The 26,304-nt window shown below is 40.6% G+C and overlaps 2 protein-coding genes across 2 annotated transcripts; one reads left to right on the forward strand and one right to left on the reverse strand.

Moving 5' to 3' along the window:
- Positions 1-435: 435 nt before the first annotated feature.
- LOC146672429 (CD276 antigen homolog) lies at positions 436-3,293 on the forward strand. The gene is made up of 3 exons (XM_085386965.1): positions 436-632; positions 2,009-2,335; positions 2,549-3,293. The coding sequence occupies exons 1-3, from the start codon at positions 539-541 to the stop codon at positions 2,653-2,655; spliced, it is 528 nt and encodes a 175-aa protein (XP_085243091.1). The 5' UTR covers positions 436-538; the 3' UTR covers positions 2,656-3,293.
- A 6,681-nt stretch (positions 3,294-9,974) lies between these two features.
- LOC146672430 (polymeric immunoglobulin receptor-like) lies at positions 9,975-25,721 on the reverse strand. The gene is made up of 5 exons (XM_085402579.1): positions 25,681-25,721; positions 25,221-25,285; positions 21,723-22,103; positions 10,220-10,573; positions 9,975-10,126 (listed from the first exon to the last, which is right to left on the reverse strand). The coding sequence occupies exons 1-5, from the start codon at positions 25,719-25,721 to the stop codon at positions 9,975-9,977; spliced, it is 993 nt and encodes a 330-aa protein (XP_085258705.1).
- Positions 25,722-26,304: the final 583 nt, after the last annotated feature.

Genomic DNA, 26,304 nt, shown 5'->3' on the forward strand with positions numbered 1-26,304 from the left:
TATATAATAAGTTATAACTTATAAAATTGTAAAAATTATCGTAAAGTGTATAATTTATTAACAACTTTTTTTTTAATCACACTTTTTAAACTCGTGTAAATGTTTATTTCTGACACCCCTGGTCCTCCATACTGATCAGGTGAAACAGTGGTTTATTAGCTGGTATGACATCATACCATCCAATGAAGGCCTCACATTATTATTTTACATTCATTATTAACATTTAACCTTCACACCTTTAGAAGCTTTTACATTTTAAACTATGATCTTTTTGAACTCTAACCTAAAACAGAAAAAATCTTTTTACTAGATTCTAAACACTTGATTATACAGACAGACGAATAGGCGCCACCTTACCTCATAATTTCCTGTAATTTCCTTTTTTCATGCAGTGGAATTTCCTCTCACAGGGGCACAGGGATATTGCTCAGGGTATCAGTCATACACCGCATAAAATAACTTTAGGTAAATTTAATAGCTTTAAAGAGCATCTGTATATTCTTTATTATTGTTTTTTTAATCCAGGAAACTACCAACAATGAAGCTGTGGGAGATAAGAAAGGAAATGCTGTTAAAAACAGCTTTAACCGCGTTTGTCCTCTCATGTTTCCTGGGACGTCTGGACTGTGAAGGTAAGATGTGTTAATCCTGTAAAACATTAAATTGTAGTTAAATTCAAATGCTAATATACAGTACAGGTTCAGTACATCAGCCTCTCAACTGTCTGGCCTTATGTACAGGTCCTTTAGAAATAAACTATGAAATAAATAACAAGCCATCGCTGTCTGGTACACAAACATCAACAAATTTCTGTATTAAACACCCTGAATGTGACTGACAAGTACAAACAGGTTTTTATACCTTTGTTTTATCATTTTGTACAGACTCTGGCCTTTTCCACAGAGTATGTGAAGCCATTTTACCCATTTTAGCTCAGTAAAACCCACACCACAGTCTACAAATGTTAAAAAAAAGCGTATAAACTCTGAAGTTAGACATTCAAAACCCACTGAAGTTCATGATTTAACATGCTTGTGATGGACCGAGTTGAAAAACAGGAGGAGCCCAGGAATTATTAGAAAAATATGGTTTCCATTTATTTAACCCCCAAAAATTATATTTACAAGACTAATAAAGGTTGAGCTCATAAAACAGGTCACAGAAACAAAACTGAACCCAGGCAAAGACTGCAAACTTAAACCAAATGACTGCTCAAACATACATAATTGACCTAAACATATTTCATGTTTAGGTCAATTATGAAAAATGACATACAAGGGTATATATAATGGCTGATCAGACCATTGTGACACATGAGGGGTAACAAACAAAACACAATCATAAATCACAAACGATGCAGTACAATCTAGGTTGTTAATAAACTAAACACTAAAGAAGAAAATCAAAAACCCCATTAAACCCTAAACTCAAATATTTAATTAAATACAAATACTTTGTTTTTAAAGTAAAGAAAACACACATCCCCCCCCCCCCCTTCTGCAGGAAGTGGTGGTATGGTCCAATTATCTTCCTTTGTATTTAATGGTTTCAAACCCTGGCTACCATCTTTTTGTCCGGCAACTCCCAGGGATGATAGCAGGTAAGAAATAAAAAGACAAAGGTTAGTCAGAAAGCAAAGAAATGAAGTGGTATGAATACATAAGTAAACTAAATGTGCGCGCTTACAAATAGAACAAATGTATCCAAACCAATCAATAAAGTTATTGGAAACTAAAATGTATTACTATGTTCAAATGAAGAATGAAAATACGAAAGTTACCGACTTTAGAGTGTGGCCACGGGTTTGGCCATCACAATGCTGGATGTGTAAACATATCTGGGTCTGAATGTAACGCAGTAAAGCTTTTTTTACTCGCTTATAAATTCTCACAGAATTTACACAAAAATAAAAACTCAGGTTTCTGATATTTGAAGCACAATAATAAGCGTGTTTGAATTATTGGATGCATATTATCTTTATGACTGACCTGTTTTCTTCTTATTTTAGAGCTAACAGTCAAACAAGCAAAGGATGTAACTCTGGAGTGCTATGGCCCCAGTGATGCTAACATAATGATAAGCTGGCAAATGCCTGACCTGCAGTCAGAGTATTATGTGTTCTACTTCAGCGATGAACACATTCACAAAGACAAACAGCATGAATCATTTAAAGGTCGAGTGGAGCTGAAAGATCCAGAGATAAAGAATGGAAACTTTTCTGTGATTCTCAAAAATGTCGCCATGAACGACGCTGGAAAATATGAATGTTATGCTGGATACAACAGACAGAGACCTCAGCTTTTGAAGAGCATCAACCTGAAGGTAAAAGAAGAAGGTGAGTGTGAAGTTGAGCTGCTTCCTGGTTGATGATGTTTGTTTCTAAAGATGTTGTTGATGAGACTTTGTAGAAAGCATCTGGTCTGAGTGATGTGATCAGAGTGCAGTAGATAATGTCTGACAGCAGTTTGAAGAGGAAATGGATTCTGTTCTGTTCTTCACTCATCACCTACCTGACAGCTGACACCTCACACCTGTTTCTCACCTGCAGGTCAGACAGTACTCGATAAGGACAAAGACCAGAGGAGTGGAGCTGATGGCGTAGAAGTTGACATGTCGATTTCCGTTGTGCTTGCTGCTGCTGTTTTGTTGTTTTAGCCGTCTGTTGAACTGCAGCCAGTTTGAAAGGCCACAGATGGAAATATCACAGTGTATATTCACTCCACCCACCCACTCAGCATTCACAGTGACAGATGTGCTGAGGACAGACAGAAGTTAACGATGCACAATTAAACTGGAATTTAGCACCTGGAGGAAACATTAAGTTATGTTCGTGTTTGTGATTATCTGAAGTTTCCTGCTCAACATACATGTTTGTTTACATTGTTATCTGCTGCCTTTTTTAGTCACCATCAAATATCACTGAGCTATTATGAATTCTGAATTTTACATTTTGATATTTTTGTCCTACATATTTTTCATTTTACATTTTATTTTTATATTTTACATGTTTTTTGCATTTTTAAAGGCTTAAAATACTGTTGAGAAGGAAGGTTACATTATATGGAAAGAAGGCCAAATATAAGCCCTGACGGCCATCACTAGTCCACTGGATGACTTTGAAAAATATAAAATGTGAATTAGAAAAGAAAAAGTAAGATGTTGGACTATTTACTGTATTTTGTCATTAACAGTGGATAACATCATGAGAATCGATCATAGATTAATTTTTTAAAAACTATTAGTATAAAGAACAAAGTTTTTATAACAAATTCTCAGGATTGATGAATCTGTAACATCAGCAAAATGTTTTACACTTGGTCATGTGCAATAAAGGACATGTGAATGAATCCAGTGCATGTACGAGCAGATTAACACCAGCCTGGCTTGCAACAAACACTCTGAGAGATATCGTTGTATTATTGTTAGATATGCTGTTTCTACTACTTTACTTTCAAACCATCTGTCCTCTCTGTCCAAAACGTGAACATCGGCATCCTTGAAAGTGTGACCTTTGACCTTTAGGTGCAGATGTAGAGCTGAGTCTTGCCCTGTCGAGGTGGCGCGTCTGTTTTGTGGCTGTTTGGTCTCACCAGTGTAGAGGTCTGAGCACTCCTCGCTGTACTGCACAGCACACACTATGTTGACTGGCTTGTGTTTGGGAGTTTTGTCCTTGGGATGAAACATCTGTGAACGACCATCTCTGAACAGAGGAGGTGGCTCACAACACCGACTGTCCGCCACCTACAACCCAGTTTTGAGATCTTGATCACATCCTGCAACAGCTGATCTCAGTAGGTCACATGACAGGATGAGGCAAGATCTCACAATGGTGGTAAATGTGGTATTGGAACCATTTTACCGGTTGTAGGTTGATTGGTGGGTGTGATTGCAAACCTGCTTGATCAGGGATGAGTTCATTCCTTGTGTTACAGTGCCATCTTGTGGTGGTTTTGAGAATCGTTGCGAATAGAGTTTGTGCAGTACATTTAAGAATGGTGCGCTTCTTTAATCGGACTGTTAAGAGGCCCGTTCCAATAATTTTTATTCCATATTTATGCTGTAATGATTTTTGTCCTTTTTCAGAGAATCCACATATTATTTAACACTCATCTACTATCACACTACATATAAAATGAATTGCATCTCTTACAGCTCGATCCCGTGGTGTAAGCCTCTCCTAATGACCGAGGATAACCAGAGTAGCACAAAGTTGAACAGACGCGCCTCATTCTGAGCAGAATTATTCAATTATGTTTTCATACATGTGCGGATGCAGGTGTGTGAGTGAGAGAGCAAGAGAAGGACTGAAAGAAAGCATGGAGGACTTGACTAAACCATGTAATCAAGATGTAAATCAACTTTGGGTTTGAATCAGCTCCAAGTACACAGCTGAGTGTGACAAGTGTTGTTGGCTTGTTTAGAAACATTTTGTGTCCTGATAGAATCAAAATTGTATTAACATCAGCTTCTTTTCAGCAGTTAGTAAGTTTGTGTCTCTTGACACTGTGGGGAAAATTGTATTTCATCTTATTTAACCTCACTGTATAAGGCAGGTACCTACATGACCACGACAAAAAAACAAACAAAAAAAACCTTCCTACAGCTGATTCTATCCACTCATGAGTTTTTTTCTCTTCTTTTCATCCTGCATTGATTCCTTTGCAAATGATTTTATTAATAAATCTGAGGATATCAGTTTTGGTTTCAATGGTCAGTTTATTTTTCCACAGCAGATGCCAGCTGGATTGGGAATTATGACCATGTTTAGTTAGATCTGGTGACTACTCTTTGCTTCTTTGCCTCTCACTGGCAGGTCACAGTATATGTTAAAAACAGTATATGCTAAAAGTACACAGGGTGGGTCAAAATTTGACCACCTTTCACAATTTTTTCCCATCATGTTGGAGGCTTCGTAGCTTCATTAGTACAGATGATAAACTGATTAAGTGCTAATCAAAAACTGCAACCAAAACAGTTTTATAATCCCAATTCCAAAAACAGGATCCCGTGTAAAATGTAAAGAATCACATAATGCAATGATTTGCAAATCTCAGAAACACAACTTTTAATCACTGTAGAAAATAAAATCGTCAAATGTTTAAACTGGTAAAATGAACTGCTTTAAGAAAAAAATGTCTGCTTAATTTGTATTTAACTTATAGAGAAAATTGATGTAGAAAACATCAGGCAGGATCTTTTAGGCTGTGTTTGGCCCTGTGTCATCACACAGACAAGTATCTGCCTTTTTCCCTAAAGCCTCTTAAGATCCTGCTGAAACAGGTCATAAGATTGGGACCGGAATCTCTGTGGTGACAAAAGAGCCTAGAGAAAGTGTGTAAGCAGCCTCATACAGTCAGGAGGAGTGAAATGTATCATTAAACTCACAGCTCAGCTCCTGGAAGCAGTCTCCTATAGACGGGTTGGACTTAGACTGGAGTTTCCCTCAGTGAGAGGCAGCGAGAGGGCATGAGTGTTTCTCCGGTTCAGTACCTGTAAACTGAGGTTTCCTGTGATGGATGAGACAGTTGTCTTATTTCACTTTGAGCTGAATGTTTGTAAAAGGACCCAGAAATACTATTCAAGTGCACTGAAACCTGGCAGTTCATCAGTCACCATTACAGGTCTGGGACCCTGCATTCTCACGCTGTATAATCTGCTGCTGTCACTTCATTCGGCTTGGTGCTCTCCTGCCTGCCATTGTGTAATAATGACTCTTAGCTTCTTTGTTTGTTGATGTTTTCTGTTCCATAAATCTGTCTGATACAACACCCTATGTGACCGATCTCCTTTACTCACTCGATTAGTTTCTATTTCGGTGTAATTAAAAAGCAGTATGTCCAAAACCAACAACAGGCCACCAGGAAACAGATTTAAAGGCTGCTCTGAGAGTCCTGACAGGGACTAGAAAGAGAGAGCATATTTCTCCTGTTTTGGCTTCCCTTCATTGGCTTCCTGTTAAATCCAGAATTGAATTCAAATCCTGCTCCTCACATACAAGGTCTTAAATAATCAGGCCCCATCTTATCTTAATGACCTTGTAGTACCATATCACCCTATTAGAGCACTTCACTCCCGCACTGCAGGCCTACTTGTTGTTCCTAGAGTATTTAAAAGTAGAATGGGAGGGAGAGCCTTCAGTTTTCAGGCCCCTCTTCTGTGGAACCAGCTTCCGGTTTGGATTCGGGAGACAGACACTATCTCTACTTAAAACTTTCCTTTTTGCAAAAGCATATAGTTAGGGCTGGACCAGGTGACCCTGAATCCTCCCTTAGTTATGCTGCAATAGACGTAGGCTGCCGGGGGATTCCCATGATGCACTGAGTATTTTTTCTTCAGTCACTTTTTTCACTCACTATTTGTTAATTGTCCTCTCTGCATTAAATCATACTTGCTATTAATCTCTGGATGTTTTCCACAGCATGTATTTTATCCTGTCTTTCTCCCCTCACCCTCAACTGGTCACAGCCCTCCCTGAGCCTGGCTCTGCTGGAGGTCTCTTACTGTTTTCCTTCCCTTTGTTGCCAAGTGCTTGATCATAGGGGGTCTTCTGATTGTTGTGTTTTTTCTCTGTATTATGGCAAGATCTTCACATTACAATATGAAGCATCCCAAAGGAAACCGTTGTTGCGATTTGGTGCTTTTGTATTGACATTATATTGGATGGGTGTTCTAAACCAGAATTTGTCTTATACTGTCACAAGATACATCATTTCTATGAGGCCTTTCAGGTGAAGCTCTTTTTTAAAGATGAACAGCTCTGAAACAGGATCCTGTGTTTTTTAGAACTCCACCCTTGTTTTTCTTTTTCGTTCTGAAACAGATTAACTCCACCTTCCTTGAAAGGCAAACACAGCGAGCTGCTGAAAATAAACACACCAGTCATCCCACTCACTTTAGTTCAACAACTTTGGGGTAATGTAGGCAGATCTAAGTCTCTTTAACCTTCCTAACATTAAAGATAATATTTTAATAACACCGCAACATATTTACTTTTACAAATAGAGACAATATGAACCAGAAAAACCTGTGTGGGCCTGTCACTGTGAAAATTTGAAGCCTCCAGTTTTTGTTTTTTTGTTTTATCTGAACCAGGAAGTGTTTTGAATGCAGGGCAGAGCTCTGACTCTGCAACAAAAGGGTAAGGTTGAGGGTAAAAACCTGTTTCAGTGTAGCGTACAGGTGTTCAGCAGTACTGGGAACAGTGGGTGTGTTAGTGGAGGCGCTTAATGAAATGATCCCAGGAAGCACTGAGTGTTTATACACCCACACACCATCAGGCTGTTTAACTCCTCTCTGGAGGGGAGAGGGAGGGGAAACAGGAGGACAAAGGAGGGGGGAACAACTAAGCTGTAGTGCCTCTTCACTGTGCAAGGCTTTTTGTTAATAACCAACGGTGCAACAGACTCACAATACTTGAAATGTGCAATTCCCTTGTATTCTTATTCCTATTTATTCTATTTATCCCTTTTGTATCCTCTGTATTTATATATGTGTATATATGCTATTCTGCTCACATTCTGTAACTTCTGTCGGTGCTGTGCTATTGGAAACTGAATTTCCCAGAGGAATCCACCCGAGGGATTAATAAAGTTTTATCTTATCTTGTCTCTCTTGTTGTTCTTCCGTCAGCCCAAACAACAAAGATTTGGGATATTTAACAAGGTGTAGCAGGCCTCCTATTTTCATTACAGATAACTCGGTTCAAACTTTAAATGTTGTTTGACAACATCTCACAGCTGTGTTTCAACATGTTTTTTGACAGCATTTCCTTTATAACCTTTTAACCTTTATAATAGGTAACTGACTTGAGAATCCAAACATGGCTCTCAGTGCTGCGTTACTATTTGTGAATCCAGCTGAATTTAAAGCGAGTTCAGTGTCACCTGTAGAGGCAAACAGGAGGCAGGGAGTGAAATCCAGCAAACAGACACACATGTCCCAGCAGGCATTTCATCCACTTCTGCTCACCAAAACTGAACAAAACTATTCTGAATTTCCAAATGATGAACAGAATAATCTGTGTCTTCTGATGATGGATGTGTTAAAGTTCTTTATTATGAAATCTGAGACTAATCAAAAAACACGCCAAGGGTTGATGGTGCACCAAAACATAAATACAAATAAGTGCCTCTAATTATTTTATGGTGTCTGTTTCCACACGTGCCCCGACTGCAGTGAGAAGTATTTCTTACTTCCGCCGCGGGGGTTGTGTTTTTAGTAGCGTTTGACACATGTGCATTCAAACATGCTACTCCCTTGAAATTAAAGATAACACACAGATAAGGAAGACAGGAAAAACTGTTTGTTACTCTACCTTTATTTCCAAAACTTTATAGTTAACACACACAGACCCTGTTCGTTTCTGCTGTTTCCTAAGCACAGAATGTTTTTCATACCTTTTCTGCAAGAGTGTGTGGAGATACAGAAATTCTTTTATTGCTGCCATATAACCTACAGCATTACAATTGGATTAATAACATTCTTTACAGCATTATTCCATTTAATAATATTTCTCACAGTATTGATATTGCATTAAAGTCGTTTATTGAAGATGTTAATTTAGGGATCCTTTTATTATGTTAACTTTTATTACAGGTACGGCCAGGAGTATTTCGTACACATTGCATATTTGTGCTTATTTCGAGTTGATGTTCGGTTCATTAAAGGTTTTAAGCTTCACTGGTGTGACTGTCCACGTGATCCATGGTGTGGGAAACTAGAACATAGAAGGATGATTGGATGCATGCTTACAATACATATAACACAGATAATCTAGGAATGTGTCAGGCCTGAGGCCTTAACTCATTTAGCTTCCAACTGCATTTTGGTCTACTTGGTAACAGATGACTGGAGTTGACAACCAGCCCTCAGAGACCTTGAAGGCTTGAAGTTATTACCTTGTTTGGAAGGTGTTATAGAAAAGAGTAGTTCTATGTCTGTTTATAGCCATCTAAGATGTACCATTTACTGTAACTGCCGTCTTTAACCTATTTTTACGCCATGTGGGGGGGGGGGGGGGGGCGTGTACCTCACTGCTTTATAAGTGTTCTCAACATGTATTTTTGTCAGAAGACGTATGCTGATGTTTTCTCCTGGGTGTTAATAAACTCACCGTTTGATTACACTTTTCTGGGGCCTCCGTGGTTTGTGACACTGCTCTACATTGATTGATTTCACGACAAGTGTTTTTTTTATGAGTATGTGGGTTGTGTTAGTAATGAGGGTGTTTACAGAGTTAGACTGACTCTAATGAGAAGGATGTTAAATAAATTAGAATGGGATTTTCTATAAGTCCCAAATGTTGACATTTTGCAGTGTTTTCATGAGAAACAGGGAACATGAGAGCTCGTTGTAGCTGTTGCAGGCCTTCAGATGGGCCTGTTTTATACAGAAAAACACGAGCAGGAGACACAAGTTGTGTTCAGTCTGCAAACTCTTCCTCATCTATTTATTAAACAGAATTTCACCATCTTTTTTTGTCCATGTACACATTGTCATCTTGTCGTCACTTAAAAACACAACGTTAACTCAGGTTAAGATCTTTAAACCCACCTGGTTACCTTGTTTGTTTAGGTGTAAAATTACACAATATTGACCTTTTATTGATCCCTTTTACATGCAGTGTAACTTACAACTAAATCCTCCTGCTCTGCAGCTTCAATAATATATCTGAGCAGATTCACTAACACTGATTAACCTGCTTATTATTAATCACTTTGTAAACTCTCTTTATCTCAGGTGTTAAACATCTACAACCCACTGAGCAAACTGACCTCGGAGTGACTTTTATCTGCCATTTCTGTAACACCAGATGAGGTCTTTCAAGTTGTGGACCTAGTTTGGATATATAGATGTTCAGAATTGGTCATGGACTGATGGACCCAGTATAGACATGATCTGCACGTCTATCCCATGTCCAATGTTTAGTGGGTAGGTGACTTAAGGTTCACCTGTCGAGTCATCTGAGGTCTGGATCAAATCTTCTTCTCCTGTGTTTTGGGTATTGTGAAGGTCATACAAAAAGCAAGAGCTAGCGTAACAAGTATAACACTAACTGTTAAACAAAAGTCCAGTCCAGAGGATACATCCTCGTTCCCTTTGCCTTTCCTGTGTCCTCCTGTCTGACCTGCAGGTGAGAAACAGGTGTGAGGTGTCAGTTGTCAGGTAGGTGATGAGTGAAGAACAGAACAGAATCCATTTCCTCTTCTAAATGACTCACCTGGAGGAACAACTCTCAGGTAGACGGTGCTGATATACTCAAAAATGCTTTTCCTGCCATTTGTTCCTCTCTGGACCACGTAACACTGAAATGTTCCAGTGTCATCACTCGTCACATCCTTCAGAGTCAAAGACGCGTCTCCGTCCTTCATCTGTCTGTCCTGCAGATCCACCCGGTTCACAAACGATGGAAGCTGGTTGAATGAAACAAACTGCTCACCCCGGTACATGAGAACATGTCCTTCCTGCAGGTCAAGTCTGAACCACTCCACAGCTCTGATGGGCATGCTGATGTTTGGAGTTTGACATGGCAGAGACACGTTCTGTCCAGACTCAGCTTTGATGATTTTCCCATCTGAAACAGGGGAGAACCTTATTAGTTCACAGACAGAGAGCCCGCAGAGCTCAGCTGAACTAAAAAGTCTTTTTAATCTGAGATATGGTGAGAGATAGAAGTATCTGACACACCGTGAGTTCCTGCAGTATGTAAATACATTCAATTAAATCAGAGGGAACATTTATAATAAATAGTTAACTGAGTATTCTAACAATTACCCACAAAAATGTTTACTTTAAGTTTTCATCTCAGATAAGTGTGTGTTAGCTTTGGCAAGCATGCATACATCATTGATTAGTTTATGTGTAGATTTGCCAAAGTGTTGAAATATATACCTTATTTTAAATAAAACCGTTTTAAAGCCTTATTTCAGACTCACTGTTGCAGTAAGATCAGAAGGACCTGTTTTATTATTATTATGAGCAAACAGGATATGTTGACAAACCAGACTTACAACAACAACACAGATAGGAAACAGTCATTACACATTCAACAGCTGTACACAGATCTGCATCTTAAGGATAAAGGACACTCTTTTGAGGATGCCAATGTTCACATTTTGGACAGAGAGGACAGATGGTTTGAAAGAGGAGTGAAAGAAGCCATCTATGTCCACTGTGAGCGACCATCTTTGAACAGAGGCAGGGGTTTACGACACCAACTCTCTGCCATCTATAATCCAGTTTTGAGATCCCTTCCCAGACGCCTTAACACCCACTCACATCCTGGGCCATCTGACCTCAGGAATTGGCATGATAAGGTGGGGCCAGGTTTCACAATGAACTCACCCGAAACTCTGGCAGATTGGGACCCACGCCCAGTTTCCCACCTTGGCTCAGGCAATTAGAGGATCATCAGGGGGTCCTTTTGTCCTCTGTGGGGGGTCACTCCCACTAGGTTTATATCTGGGACTCTCCACCATTTGACATTAGAACTGAAGAAGCTTCTCGGATGAGAGGTGAAGTCCAGATGCTTTTCTTTGCAAGCTCCTTTGACTATTGTAGAGACACTGACGCTGCCCTCAATGTAATAAAGGCCTGACTCTGTCGTGAACTTAGGAGTAGATTGTAGGAGACCCCTCCCCCACTTGAACTGTGAAAGTAAAACAGAGAGGAGTTAATGCTGAGTGGAAATTCCCCAGAGAATGTTTGGGTGGGGGTCTCAACATTTGTAACTGGATAACTGTGGTCTGGAAGGGAGAGGGGTTTTATGACCTCTAGGGAGTCACCTACACCCACAGTGTTTTAACTGTCACGCACACACATCCACATGCACACTCACTCATGTGCACTCACACATACACACAGGTATGCGTACACAGTCACACACGAGCGCTCACATAGACACGAGGGAACGCGCACATGTAGGCATTCATGTGCTCGTGCACATAGACACAGACAGAGTTGGCAGCACACTGTGGGGGGTTTTATGATGGGGACGCTTCTATAAAGCTGGCTGTAACGAACAAAGGGGTGAAGATTTTGCAGAGGGGCACCGGCCTGGCAAGTCTTCCCTTCTAGAAGATGCATGCTTAAATGAAGATGAATGAAGATGAGTAAAGATGAATAAAGGCTTTGTGAAAATGACTACTGAGTCCGGTGCCATCTTTGGATGCTCGAGGAATAAAAAGAACCGGGGTAAAACTGATTTCGCAACACTATCAGCGTGGTAGATAACACAGTTGGGGTCACTATATTGAATACTTGGTATGAAATGAATTTTCTTACTCTATAGTGTTTGAAAGCAGAGTTTTTTAGTTAATATTTCTTAATATTCTGTTTTAATTTTTTTATTTTTCAGTGTTGCAATTTGTAGACAGTCCCTTAAAACTTAGGCTCATGTATGTCTGAGATCAACTCCTTTGAATGAAAATGAGGTTGTAGATTTTTTAATAACATGAAACGATGGTGTTATTGGAGCTCTGATGAAATTTCTGATAGAAGTTCAAAAATGGTGAATTTCAAGTTAACCTTAAAAAGGGAAGCGATGCAACTCTAATTGAGAAAAATAAGAACTTGATTTCAACATGTGTTTTGATAGCATTTTCCAGACCTCTCATTCATAAACCTTTGACATAAACGCCATAACCATATTAATGCGGCAAATCTCCGTTAGCGAGTTAACATGAATCGCCCCGTGCATGGTCCTGCACAGTGCTAACGAGTTAAGGAGCTAACGTGTTCTGTCCTCACTAGATGTGGGCGTGATTTAGCTTATCCAGTTTGACAGACAGTGAACAGAATGAGAAGAAGAGAATGCTTTGAACTGAGATTCTTCTTTACTTCGATCTGCATCTCCAGTTTACAGGCCATGTTACTGAGGCTTCTTATACATGATATCCTTTATCCATTTTCATTACTCTCCTTTCTCTTTTCTTTTTGTAAAAAGGCATGCGTGGGCAAAAGTTTCACCTCCACTGAGCACTTGTAGCAAACTAGCTGGGCATAACAACTTCCCAAATCAAAAACCCTGGATTAACGGAGATGTTCGCGCGGCACTGGCGGCACGGAGCACCGCCTTTGCCTCCGCGAACACATCGGACTACAAACACGCACATTACCAACTCCGGAAGACGATCAAAGCAGCCAAACGTGAGTACAGGGACAGGGTGGAGCAACAGTTTGACAACCCTCAGAGTATGTGGCAGGGACTAAACACGATCGCAGACTTTAGAGGGAAAACCAGCACACCGCAGACCACGGCCTCTCTGTGTGAGGATCTAAACGTATTCTACGCTAGATTCGACACAGCGAACACCATGAGACCGGACAGTGTGCGCACCGCGGATGACGTCAGTGCGCACACTGTGTCTGAGGAGGATGTGCGGAAGTGCTTCAGGAAGGTGAACGCACGCAAAGCTACTGGTCCGGACGGGATTCCCGGCCGCGTCCTCAGGTCATGCGCGGCTCAGCTGGCTGGAGTGTTCACGCACATCTTCAACCTTTCCCTCTCTCTGTCTGTAGTCCCAGCCTGCTTCAAAATGGCCACCATCGTCCCTGTACCCAAATCCTCCACCATCTCCTCATTGAACGACTGGCGACCTGTAGCCCTGACCCCCATCGTAAGCAAATGCTTCGAGAAGCTGGTCAGGGACTTCATCTGCTCTGCACTACCCGACTCACTGGACCCTCTACAGTTTGCATACCGCCACAACAGGTCCACTGATGATGCCATAGCCCTGACACTACACACTGCCCTGTCACACCTGGAGAAGAGAGACACGTATGTGAGGATGCTGTTTGTAGATTACAGCTCAGCATTCAATACCATCGTTCCCTCGAAGCTGGACAGGAAACTGCAGGATCTAGGACTGAGCAGCTCCCTCTGCAGCTGGATCCTTAGTTTCCTGTCTGACAGACGCCAGGTGGTTAGACTGGGCAGCATCACCTCATCCCCCATCACACTGAACACTGGTGCTCCACAGGGGTGTGTACTGAGCCCTCTCCTGTACTCACTCTACACCTACGACTGCACAGCCACTAACAACTCCAACATCATTGTGAAGCTTGCGGACGACACTACAGTGGTGGGTCTTATCACCAACGGTGATGAGACGGCTTACAGGGAGGAGGTCAGCGCCCTGACCCACTGGTGTCAAGACAACCATCTCACCCTCAACGTCGCAAAGACAAAGGAGTTGATAGTGGACTTCCGGAGGTGCAGAGAAGTACACACCCCCATCACCATCAACGGCGCTGCTGTGGAGAGAGTGAGCAGCTTCCGGTTCCTTGGCGTACACCTGGCTGAGGATCTTACGTGGTCAGTACACACAAACAAAACAGTGAAGAAGGCGCAGCAGCGCCTCTTCTTTCTCAGGAGACTGAAAAGATTCGGCATGAGCCCCCGCATCCTCAGGACCTTCTATCACTGTGCCATTGAGAGCATCCTCACTGGATGCATCACCACCTGGTATGGCAACAGCACCGCCTACAACTGCAAAGCTCTCCAGCGAGTAGTGCGGTGCTCTGAACGGATAATTGGAGGTGAGCTTCCCTCCCTCCAAGACATCTACAGGAAGCGCTGCCTGAGGAAAGCGGGGAGGATCATCAAGGACTCCAGTCACCCCAGCCATAAACTGTTCAGACTGCTTCCATCAGGAAGGAGGTTCTGCAGCATCCGGTCCCGTACCAGCAGACTGAGAGACAGCTTCTTCCACCAGGCCATCAGACTGCTGAACACGTCATAGACACCTCAGCTTCACTACTGGAACTTTAACATTATGCACTCCATACTGTACAGAAATGCCACTTGTTTTGCACATATTCAACTCTGTATATTTTATATATTTTATTATTATTATTATTATTATTTTTTTTTTTTTTTTTTTACTATTTAATTTGTAAAAATGTGTATACACACACACACACACACACACACACACGTAGGAAAATATTTAGTATACACATCCAGAAATGCATACACTATTATATATTGTACATATATTTATTAGTTTCAGGTTGGCCATTCTTGTATTTTGCTCGTTTGTGTTGTTGTGTTTGCACATCTCTGTTGCTTGTGGGGCTCGCACACAAGAATTTCACTCGCATGTGCTGTGCCAGTGTGCCTGCACATGTGATGTGACAATAAAAGTGATTTGATTTGATTTGATTTGAGTACCAACTGTGGCCACAAGAGGGTGCCAAATCATACAAACAAAAGCATATTACCACATTAAAGTTATACCAACACATAACGCGTACAACATTTACTAAAATATTTGTTACTTTGTATATTTAAAACACAATTTTAAATGTAATCTAAATATTACAGGAAACTAAATATTTAGCTAACATGCAAATTTATATTACCGGTCAATGGAAATACCAAAATAAAAGCTTTACGAAAACCTCCAGTGCTAAAGTGTGCAGTAGTGGTCCGGTTCTTCTTACTGCCATAAGCTGCTTCACTTCTTGCCTACCAGCACAAACACGATTTAGCTGAAAACATCAAAAGAGCCATCCAAAGGTTCAGCAGTAGTGCACCCTCAGCAGCTGCAGTCTCCACCTCACAATCACCGCAGCACATGTCCAGCTGAATCTCTGGAGTTTAAATGAACCCATTTTCTCAACCATATCTAAGGCTTAACAAAATCAGAACTTTCACTGACTCTACTTTCTGGAGCAGGGGCTCACATCTTTAAAAACTCCTCAGTAGCATCTGATCGTGTCATGTACTCATAGACAGCAAGAATCCAAACATGGCTCTTCGTTGTGTGTTTCTATTTGTGAATCCTCTTGAATTTAAAGCAAGTTCAGTCTCACCTGTAGAGGAAAACAGGAGGCAGACAGACAGTAAAATCTGGCAGAGAGACGAGCTTTTCCCAGCCGGCATTTCATCCACTTCTGCTCATTCAAAGCTAAATAAAACTATTCTAAATGATTAAGCCTTTTTCCCCCAGGAAGAACAGAATAACTATGTTTTAAACCTGACTAGGTTAAACACTGGTCAGTGTCATATCAGCTCTGCATGCTTATTTTCAGCCTCTCTCTCTGACTGTCTCATGAGGAAAGAGGAGTTGATGTTGATTATGAAATCTGGGACTATTTAAAAAACAATGCCAAAGATAATGACGTTCGTATATAAAAATAACAGGGAGTGCCTTTGTGGGAGAGCAGACTGACTTCTTTTCTTTCATTAGTTATTTGAGGTGTGTGTTTTAACAGATGCCCTGATGAATACATTGTCTCCACCCAAGCATTACATGGGTGTCATCCTTTCTGTCAGTAAACACTATTACTCAAGTACTTTTGATTTAATTATAAAAAAATTTAGGGCTGTAGAGTGGGTTCATATTAACAGTCAAAACATTTGTTTTACATTGACCAAGTCTTCCAGTTCAACTTGATGATTTATTGTCCTAAAACTGAAAAGAAAAACCGTAAAACTGCTATTAGACTTGCAAGTGCGTTAAGGAGATTCTTTGTCCCCACTGGGGAGTGATCATTACCAAGAGTGGCTACAGATACTGTCAGCAACCATGTCTATATGGATGACATAAAGCTATATGCAGGAGTGAATGAGCCCCCCCCCCCCCCCCCCTGTGAGTGCCAGAACCAATATCCTGGATGAAACAACAGAGATCCATGAGTACATTAGGAGGGTGGCCACAACTGGCCATGTGATTAGTTATTGCATCAGGCAGCAAAAACCTGAGAAAGAAGAAGGAGCGAGGAGAGGAGTCATCATAGAAGGACAGGTCCCTGTATGGTATGTACCACCAACAGAGAGAAGTAGTGAGACAATCCAGCGCAAAGCAGCTGGTACATGGTGCTAGCAGTCAAGGCATACAGGGAACACCATAACAAAGGTGCTGTGCATAATATACAGAAACATCTGTGACAAGTATGGCCTGGAAGTCCCGAGATAGTTGAGAATGACCAAGCCAAGATCCCATGGGACTTCCAGATACAGATGTGGGAGTGATGACAACCAATAAAATTCAAAAAGATAATTTATTAGGACAATGATCATAAAAATGAAGGGCTAAAATAGTCCAGTTTCGCACTTGCAATAGGGATCAAACACACAGTCCAAGGCCAGAGTCAGCTACACTACACATGCCAACAGCTGTAACAGTGAACAGCAGTTGTCCTCCACCCACCACCCTGAAAGTAGTAATCCAGCAATCACCCCGGCCTCAGCAGACAAACTCTGCCTTTAGGCTGCAGCATATACTAGGCCCTGGCCTACACAGAGAGACAAAATATCACATCAGTGTTTGTAGTGTGGACTATAAGTAGACCAGAGGATCAGTACAATCAAATACACCTGCCTTCAATTAATCCAACACACAGCTTGCTCACAGCAGTTGTGAAACACACAAACAACTCCCATGCTAGTGCCCATTTCCCACAGCAAACACAGAGATGAGTTAATATAGGCAATACTGGTCCACCATGTTAGTGACTTTGCCTAATCATGAACATTGTAATAAAGTATTTTTTATTTTATTTTATTTTATTTTGAATAACATAATATGTTTATTTATATTGTAAGTAAGTAATCACTAAGTAAGCAAGTAATTACAGTACTTACTTATTTATATAGCACCAACTTACAACAACAGTTACCTCAAGATACTTTTTATTGTAAAGTAACCACGTTACAATAACAAAAGGTGAACGATAAATGATAAAAGCTGAAGTTATTTAAAACTCGTGCACATACGCACACATCACAGGTTCTGTTCATGCTCCTGCAAAGTATAACAACAACATCTCATTGATGACGCATGAAACACGTAAATACCGTGATAAAAATCTTATACGTATATTCTTTGGACTGATTCCAGATCAGATTAAAGCTGCACCAACTGGTTTAACAGGATAGAAAGTTCTTGCCCTCATTCTCTCCACGACGAAGCAAAATCTCTCTCAGATACATACACACACACAGCAGCTGCAGCACCTAGTGCCAAGTACCGTATCATTTTTACATTTGTTTAAAAATATTAATGTCCTTGCAGTGGATTTCTTAGTAAGCAAGGACAAGCAAGTAGCTGTGGGACCTTCCTGGTAGTGGGTCCTTTTGTCCTTTCCCCTTTGTTACAGGTGGTTGGATGTTACACTCTGGAAATGGAAGTAAGGTGAGTAAGTAAGGTGAGTGTTATTAACCCTCTGTGGTCCACGGACACGCTGCACCTCCACATCACATGACTGATTTAAGCTGACACAGCAACAAGCTGCAGCCACGTTGACTCTCTATTTCAGCCCATATTGAATGTTCGGACTTCTAAGTTTTTAAATTTTAATTACAGGCCAGTAAATCCACAGTTGTTATAATTTATATAAGCCATGCCATGCCATGCCAAAAACTGTTGTCACGTTTTGCTTTGTTTTTGTGTGTGTTTTTTTAAGCGTATTCTAAGGACAGCGCGGAAACACTAAAAGAAAGAAAAAAGTCACCTCTTTCCCGTTCTGTCAAAAAATGTCTCATGTCCACCAATTAAAAAGAAAAGTCACCACCAGGTTATGCTTGTTTAGGAAGAGGGGAAGGCAGGGCAGGAGACAGAGCGAGCAAGTTAGGGAGAGAGAGAGAGAGTTTTTAGATGTGGGCAGTGTTGGGCAAGTTACTTTGAAAAAGTAATTAATTATAGTTACTAGTTACTTCGTCAAAAAGTAACTGAGTTAGTAACTGAGTTACAATATTCTAAAATTAATTAATTAAAGTAACTATTGAGTTACTTTGAAAAAAATGTTTAACCCTCTGGGGTCCAGGGTATAATTGGCCATTTTTAACTACTTTTGATTTTTCCTCCACATTTTACCTTTAAAAACTATTTACTTTGCCTTGTTTTCATTTTTACATGTATTGTATTAACACAATAGATCTAAAATCAGAAAAAAAAGGAAAATCTGAGTAGAAAAAGTTATATTTTTTACTGTAACAACCACAAACATGTTTAATGAATCATATTTCATAACTTTAAATGCAAGTATAAATTGTCAATTTTAAAATCCTATGAACAAGTTTTGCAAACAACAAAGTTATTTGTTATAGGTTATACACTGTAAAAACTGTGATTTGGGTTAATTAGTATCTAATAGGAAAGTAATAGTAACTATTACTCAGTAAAAGCATGTATGTGTTGTTTTAATTAAATCTAAGCAAAATTAAACATTTTTGAGATGTTCAGTTATGTAAATTTACACAATTTTGTTTGGGGTAAATTAAGCAATAGTTTGTTGAGCAGATCTAACAAAAATGTATGAGTACCGTGAAAAAATAAGAAATCTAATAGATTTAACTAATGAAAGCATTTTCATTTCAATCATTCTACACTTCCGCCTGTTGTCTGTTGTGCCACGTGCAGAACACACACGCTTCAGCAGTGGATGATCTCCATTTGTCCGAGGTAAGATTGTCTTAATTTGTACGAATATACGACACGTTTTAAACAATAACGTATAGCAGTTTTGAGTAAAAGTTCTAAACAGTATGATACTTCAAAATTAGATTAATAATGACCACACAGTATTGTATTTTTACGCAAAATGGCATGAAGTGGACTGCTAGCATAAGGTCATTTTCCAAGCCTTCGTGGCTATGTTACTTCATAGCTTTGACTAACCACGTTTTACCATATTAAAAAAATATATCAATGATGTATTTCGATGGGCTGTAGCCTCCCTCATTTACTTTTAAAATTTTTGAAAAAGTTTTGCACTCAGTGGTGAGTGATGTAGTTAAAATCATTTGTGCATACAGAGATACAGAGATGACCTTGTGTAGATTAAAAGGACATCTTTTCAAATATGGGAAGATATATACAGTATATAAATACACAAATAGTGTTATTTTATGTCATGATCTGTCACCAAATCAGTACAGAAAATAGGGTCCCCTTTTTAATCTAATAAAGAGTTTCATTGTTTTATATGTGAACCTCACCTTTAAAAATGTTTGTATTAATTCAAATTTGTCTTTAACAATTTGTGTGTGTAAAATTTTTACTTTGGAGAGTGTGATTGTTATTAATGTTGTGTTCTTTTTAGTTGTTGGAAGATCCCTCAACTTAAATTCAGCTGATCAGTATGTAGACTATGCATTTTGAATAGGTTTTGATGGATGATTGTATTGAATTAAACTACTAGTTCTGAAATTGAAGCAGCAGAAAATGACTAAGTTGACCCTACTTAATCTAACTCAACTCTGCCCATTTACATTTCATTCTAGGTTGAACGAGATAGAGCTCCATGTAATCACTGATGACCAAATGGAGAAGTTGTTTCTTCCATCAGGGATCCCACTAACAGTAGAGGAGCTGCAAAGTGTTGTGAAGGATACCTTTGGGATTTCAAACGACTTCAGTCTTCAGTCTTTAAAGTAAAGACTGACATTCTCGAGAAGTTGGCTGAAACTGTATTTTCAATTATGGCCTATTCTTCCTATTATTTTGGGGCAAGCACTAGTGAAGAATTTCAGTGCATACAATCTAAATTAATCAGAAAAATGTTATATTATAAATTTTGTATATGTTTTATATTCCACAATAAAAACAATTACTGTTTGAATGTTGTCTTTGTGAAATTGATTCATTTTACTCAGAAAAGAAGTTAAATTAATTTGAGTTTCTCTTACTATTCAGTCATTAATTATAAAGTTTAATTGGAAAATTAGTGAATCCAATTTGAGTTTTAATTAAAAACAAAAAGTTTTCATTTCTTTGTAATGGATATTTTAGTAATTTTTTACTAAACCTTTGCTAAATCGTTAGTAAATTCAAAGTAATTTTTCTCAGAGATTCATTTCAAATGAACAAATTTTTTGTTACAATTAGGCAATTTTAACCTTCAATTTGAGATTTTGTCCCTAAATTCGACACATATTTACAAGAGAATGTTAAAAATATCTATTATTGTTTTTTGTTGAAATTTAATTAACATTTTATCTAAATTTTACATAAATCACTTGAAATTTAAATCTAGTTAAATAAATTAAGTGTCGCTTTGTTGCCATAGGTTTTTTAAGTAACCTCTATTCACAGTTATACAGTTATACACACACACACACACACACACATATAGTGCCTTGTTTTAGAACCGGGGGGGGGTTACGATGGGAGGTGCTTGTGTTGTGTTGTGATGTGTACTGTAACTGTCATGTCAATAAAAAGGCTACGAGGACAGCTGCTCTTTGAAGGATTTGGGCTAGAGACAGGTGATGAGCATTATGCTCCACCGCCTGGTTCAGACCAAAGCTCTCCCTCGTTAGCAAGTTAAAAACCAGTTGAAGATGTTCTGCTATGTCTTGTGTTCGTCATGAGGAATAAGTCTCTAAACTAGCGGGGCATGTGGAAACACAGACCCAACATTTAACAAATTTATTACTGCTGGAAATAAACTAAACTGGAGCACACGTTTCCAAACAGCAGAATCAAAGCTGTTAATCACGAATTAACCTCAGCAAGCAAATAATCAAAGATCAAAAGTGATAAAAGAAAAAAAAACTTAGGAGAAAAATTATTTTGGTGAAAGTGGATTGCAGCAGTGTTTAATTTACTGGCTGCACTATACGGACTTCATTGGCATTATTACCTTTTAACAGCAACATAATAATGAAGAAGACAATGAAAATTAACTTTGTTTTTAAATGTCCTTAACAATACTTTTAAGTAAAAAAGAGAAAAACGCTAAAAAATTCAATTGTATTTGTGTTAAACGTCTACATTTCATTGCTGGATGTCCATCGCTGCTCCCTACAACTCTCAGGTAGACGGTGCTGATATGATCAACAGTGCTTTTCCTGCCATTTGTTCCTCTCTGGACCACGTAACACTGAAATGTTCCAGTGTCGTCACTTGTCACGTCCTTCAGAATCAAAGACACATCTCTGTCCCTCATCTGTCTGTCCTGCAGATCCACCCGGTTCACAAACGATGGAAGCTGGTTCATTGAAATAAACTGCTCATCCCGGTACATAAGGACATGTCCTTCCTGCAGGTCAAGTCTGAACCACTCCACCACAGATCTGATGGGAATGCTGATATGTGGCGTTCGACATGGCAGAGTGACGTTCTGTCCAGGCTCAGCTTTGATGATTTTCCCATCTGAAAAAGGAGAAAAGTGTTTGTACACAGTGAGGAGCAAACAGAGAGATAGATGAGCTGAACTAAAGAAACCTAATTTCATCTTTTTGAATTGAAATGTAAATTATTTGGCACGCATTTCAGGATGGAAATCCAATTTATTAAAGCTATTAAAGCTAATGGAAGTAGCTCTAACAAAAGTTACAGTTTTCTTGCAATTGACCACAAAAATAATTACTTTAAGTTTGGACTGACTCAAACTCTATAGGATAACTGTGTGTTAGTAATAGCAAATATGGACACTTCACTGATCAATGGATGCGTATATCTGTCAAAAACTTGAAACATGTTTCATATTTTCATATTTTCATATTCTAAATAAGACAGATCTAGTGTGTGTTATTCCTTACTCACTCTTGGATCAATAGCTTTACCTGGATGTATGAGTTAATATTATTAACGTCTGAACCAAATGCATTGAGTACAAATGGTCTGGTAAATAGTCTGTATTTGTATAGCGCTTTACTACTACTACTATTACTTTACAGGCAAGCTACATTGTAGCCACAGCCACCCTGGGGCGCACTGAAAGAGGCAAGGCTGCCAGACACTGGCGCTACCGGGCCCTCTGACCATCACCAGTAGGCAACGGGTGAAGTGCCCAAGCACACAACGACTGAGACTGTCCAAGCCGAAGCTCGAACCGGCAACCTTCCGATTACAAGGCGAACTCCCAACTCTTGAGCCACGATCGCCCCACAAGGACCAAGAAGACTTATAATAGCAGCACAGAGTGGAAAACATCCAGGGAGAGTAGAAATATATAGAAATAGAATAGAAATATAAGTGTGTGTATGATGTGAACACGACGTTTATGGGCCTTAGTCAGGGAGGTCGTCACATTCCCTAGTTTTCTGACTTACAGTCCATTTGTAAGTCTGAGTTATTCGTTTGTTCCTCTTGAGATCCGATGGAAATCTAAACACTTGTGGTCGCAGATTTTGAAGCCATCCTGATAAACTTATCCCACCAATAATGTGGAGCTCTAAGCTGTCAAGCTGTCACATGGGCGCAAGAGTGCAACTTTGCTGATTTTAGTATCGCTGATACGTTTGTGGCTACAGGGCAAAAGCCTTTTGTAAGAGAGAGACAGTATGAAAATGGAACGAAGTGTGATAAAATTAATGCTGGAATTGGAGATGTGAGTAAAGAAGCTTTGGTAAGCACTCAAAGAAATGGCAAGTCTTTGAGTTCCTGTTTTGCCGCCACTATCGCTTCTGGGCAAAGCGCAACCCTTCCCCGTTTTTTACTGCAGGATGGCCTGCTCACGAGGTGGTGGTCCTCAGATTAGTGGAACATTGAACGTCATGCGGGTGGTGGTACCATCCCATCATCGTGATCGGGTGCTAAGCTTAGCACATGATATGGGCATGGCATCTCGGAATAAATAAAAAGTATTACTTTTTTATTTATTTATTTTTTTTGCCTGTCCCGTTTGGCTCTTTTGCCATCAGAATTATTGTCTAAAGGCAAAGAAAGATGCCCAACGGATTTACTTTACAAAATTGACCATCCCAGCCTTGCCATAATGGTCCATTTGATTCACCTTTTATTGTTTATTTTATTTTCACTTGCTGAATACGGGACAGACTTGACTGGAGAAAGAAGGAGAGAAAGAAAGAGGGAAAGAGAAACAGCTGAGAAGAGGGACGGGGGAGAAGGGCAAAAAACAAAAACCAACAGAATGGGCAGAAAAAAAAAAGAAAAGAAAAAAAATGCATATATCGATCACCTGGATCACCTGTTGAGAAAGAAAAAGGAAAACAAGCCGAAGAGAACAAGAGTAATAGAATAAACAACATCACAATGATATTTGGGAATATGACAGTAAATACTAAATATTAAACATTATTGTGCAGCACATAAGATCAACAGAACACAGTGTGCTTTGAGGTAGGAGCCAAAAGGGGTGTAGTTTGTGTGTGTGATCACCCGTGTGTACACCTGTGAGCATGGACGCGCTTGTTTTTTTTAAAAGGTTCCTTCATGTAATAATCTGCTAGAGGGTGTGGGGGGGGGGGGGGGGGGGGGGGGGGGGGGGCCACAGCCCCGTCCTCCATGGCATGAAGCAGGTATGGAGGAGATCAAAACTCCAGACATCCAGAGGCCCCAGAACACAAGAGACCAAGGAAGACCAACAGAGGGGCAGCCGCGCCACTGTCCCAGAAAGAGCTGAGGAGAGTCCCAGATGAGGGTTCACCCAGCAGCCGCGGAGCAGAAGCCAGGGGGAGTTGCAGTGACGCGCCCGTGAGCTCCGCCGGCAGCCAGCTGTGCCTGAGTGACCGAGCCCCAGGCCGAGAGGCCGGGGGCATCCCACCTCCGAAGTGGCCCGAGCGAGCCCCAGGCTCCGGGCCCCGATAAGCGGCCGCCAAGGAGTGAGCCGGCGTGTACCTGGACGCCCATCCCCAGACACAAAGAACCACCAACGCACAGATGTCTGAGGAAGTCGGCCACTGGCAGGGGAAGTGGTGGTGGGGGGAGATAGGCCTCCAAACCTTGGAGGGCCTGAGATGTCCCCAGAGAGGTGGCGTCTGATACCCAACCTGACATATAGACACAGACATACAGGCACACACAGATACAAACATCCATTCCCACCCTCATGCTCTCATATGCACTTACTCCACACTCAACCAACGTGGAGACAGACATAAAGAGACACTGTACACACAATCACACTCCCCAAGCGTACTCTACGAACCGGGTCTAGGTACCCTTGCCCCTGGAGGGGGGAACTGCACCCAGACCCAGGTGGTTTTACCCTTTTCCCTGCGGTGGGGAGAGGCAGACCGCCCCGACTCCGCAGCAGCAGGGAGGCCCCACACTCCAGACCGCAGTCGGACGGCCAACTCCTCCTCCTAGCCCCCCCGCTCCAGCAGGCCGCAGAGAACGGAGGTGAGAGAAGACTCCAAACCTCCCTCCACCCGCTCATTGTAATGTTGATGCATGTGTGTTCTAAGGTGCAATAAAAAGTATTACTGAGTGCTGAGCAACTTCTTTTGGCCTGGTTTAAAAAAAAAAACATGTTGTTGCTTACAGTCGGTCGTGCGCCACATGCACCATGCAACCATCACCTACCTTGGAAAGCAGGTGGGTCAAGGGTGATGTGTCGGTCGTGAACGAAACTGCTCTTAGAGCCGTATCTTTGAAGTGAGCAGTTTTGGGTAAGTTACTTTAAATTAGTAGCTTAGTTACATTACTAGTTACTTCTATCAAAAGTAACTCAGTTACTTCAAGTTAGTCATTACTTTCAGAGTAACTAGTTACTCAGGAAAGTAACTTTGGTTTTACTCAGAATTCTCTTGTTAATGTGTTGCTTCCGTAACTGGATACCCAGCAAGAGTGCCAGTCTTCTAGCTTGCTTACTTGCCTCAAGTGCACTGTGCCACCTACGATTAGAAAGGAAAAAAATAATGTCCATATTTCCACAAGAGAAATAGTACTGACTTTTTCGTAGTTATGCTACAAAAAAGTCAGCATAACTAAAAAAAACTATACCTGAACTGACCCAGATAGACTGCAGGTCATAACTTCTTACCTGAAGTTCACCTGACACTTGGACAGCGGCCGCCTCACCATTTCCCTCATCCACCTGCTGGCCTCCACCACTTGCTAATGTTACTGAATCTCTGGAAGCTCCGCAATAGCCACCACACGAAGTAACGAATAACGAGCTGTGTTTCTTTTCCCCTTTCTCTTACCCGCTCTGTCTCACTCTTTTCACTTCACACCGCACTTGAGCCTTGTGTTTGCGCTGAGCAGAGGGGGGAGGGGCGGTGGTTACACTCGCAGTAGCAGAGGAACAGAGTGTGAAAGAGAGAAAGAGAGACAGGGGCAACAAGACACAACATCAACACATTAGAAAGGCATGGTAATAAAAATGAGTGACACCAAGAAAAGAAGCAAAATCTGGAGCAATTTCAACTTTACTGAAAACAAAGACAGAGTGTAAAGTCTGTAAGAAAAAGATATCATGCAGAGCCGGCTCCACAAACAACCTGCACAGGCACCTGAGAACTGTCCACCCATCAGTGCAATAGGAATATAAAACAGTCAGTTGAGTGTGATATTAATGAAGGTGCCAGTGTGTCTACTGCAACTGTTGCTGCCACTGCATCTACAGCATCTTGCAGTATACCTCCAAAACCACCTAAACCAACCC

Source organism: Rhamphochromis longiceps, linkage group LG3 (genome assembly GCF_057381845.1).
Source record: "Rhamphochromis longiceps isolate RC_006_pf linkage group LG3, R_longiceps_female_GT1.1, whole genome shotgun sequence".
Lineage (NCBI taxonomy): Eukaryota > Metazoa > Chordata > Actinopteri > Cichliformes > Cichlidae > Rhamphochromis > Rhamphochromis longiceps.

Excerpts from the sequence above, each read along its gene's own strand:
- LOC146672429 (XM_085386965.1), top strand. The coding sequence starts at position 539 with ATGAAGCTGTGGGAGATAAGAAAGGAAATGCTGTTAAAAACAGCTTTA. Across the intron at positions 633-2,008 it reads GGGACGTCTGGACTGTGAAG|AGCTAACAGTCAAACAAGCA; the intron begins GTAAGATGTGTT and ends TTCTTATTTTAG. Across the intron at positions 2,336-2,548 it reads CCTGAAGGTAAAAGAAGAAG|GTCAGACAGTACTCGATAAG; the intron begins GTGAGTGTGAAG and ends TCTCACCTGCAG.
- LOC146672430 (XM_085402579.1), bottom strand. The coding sequence starts at position 25,721 with ATGGTGAGGCGGCCGCTGTCCAAGTGTCAGGTGAACTTCAG. Across the intron at positions 25,286-25,680 it reads AAGTGTCAGGTGAACTTCAG|ATACGGCTCTAAGAGCAGTT; the intron begins GTAAGAAGTTAT and ends CTCACTTCAAAG. Across the intron at positions 22,104-25,220 it reads TGACCCACCTGCTTTCCAAG|ATGGGAAAATCATCAAAGCT; the intron begins GTAGGTGATGGT and ends CTCCTTTTTCAG.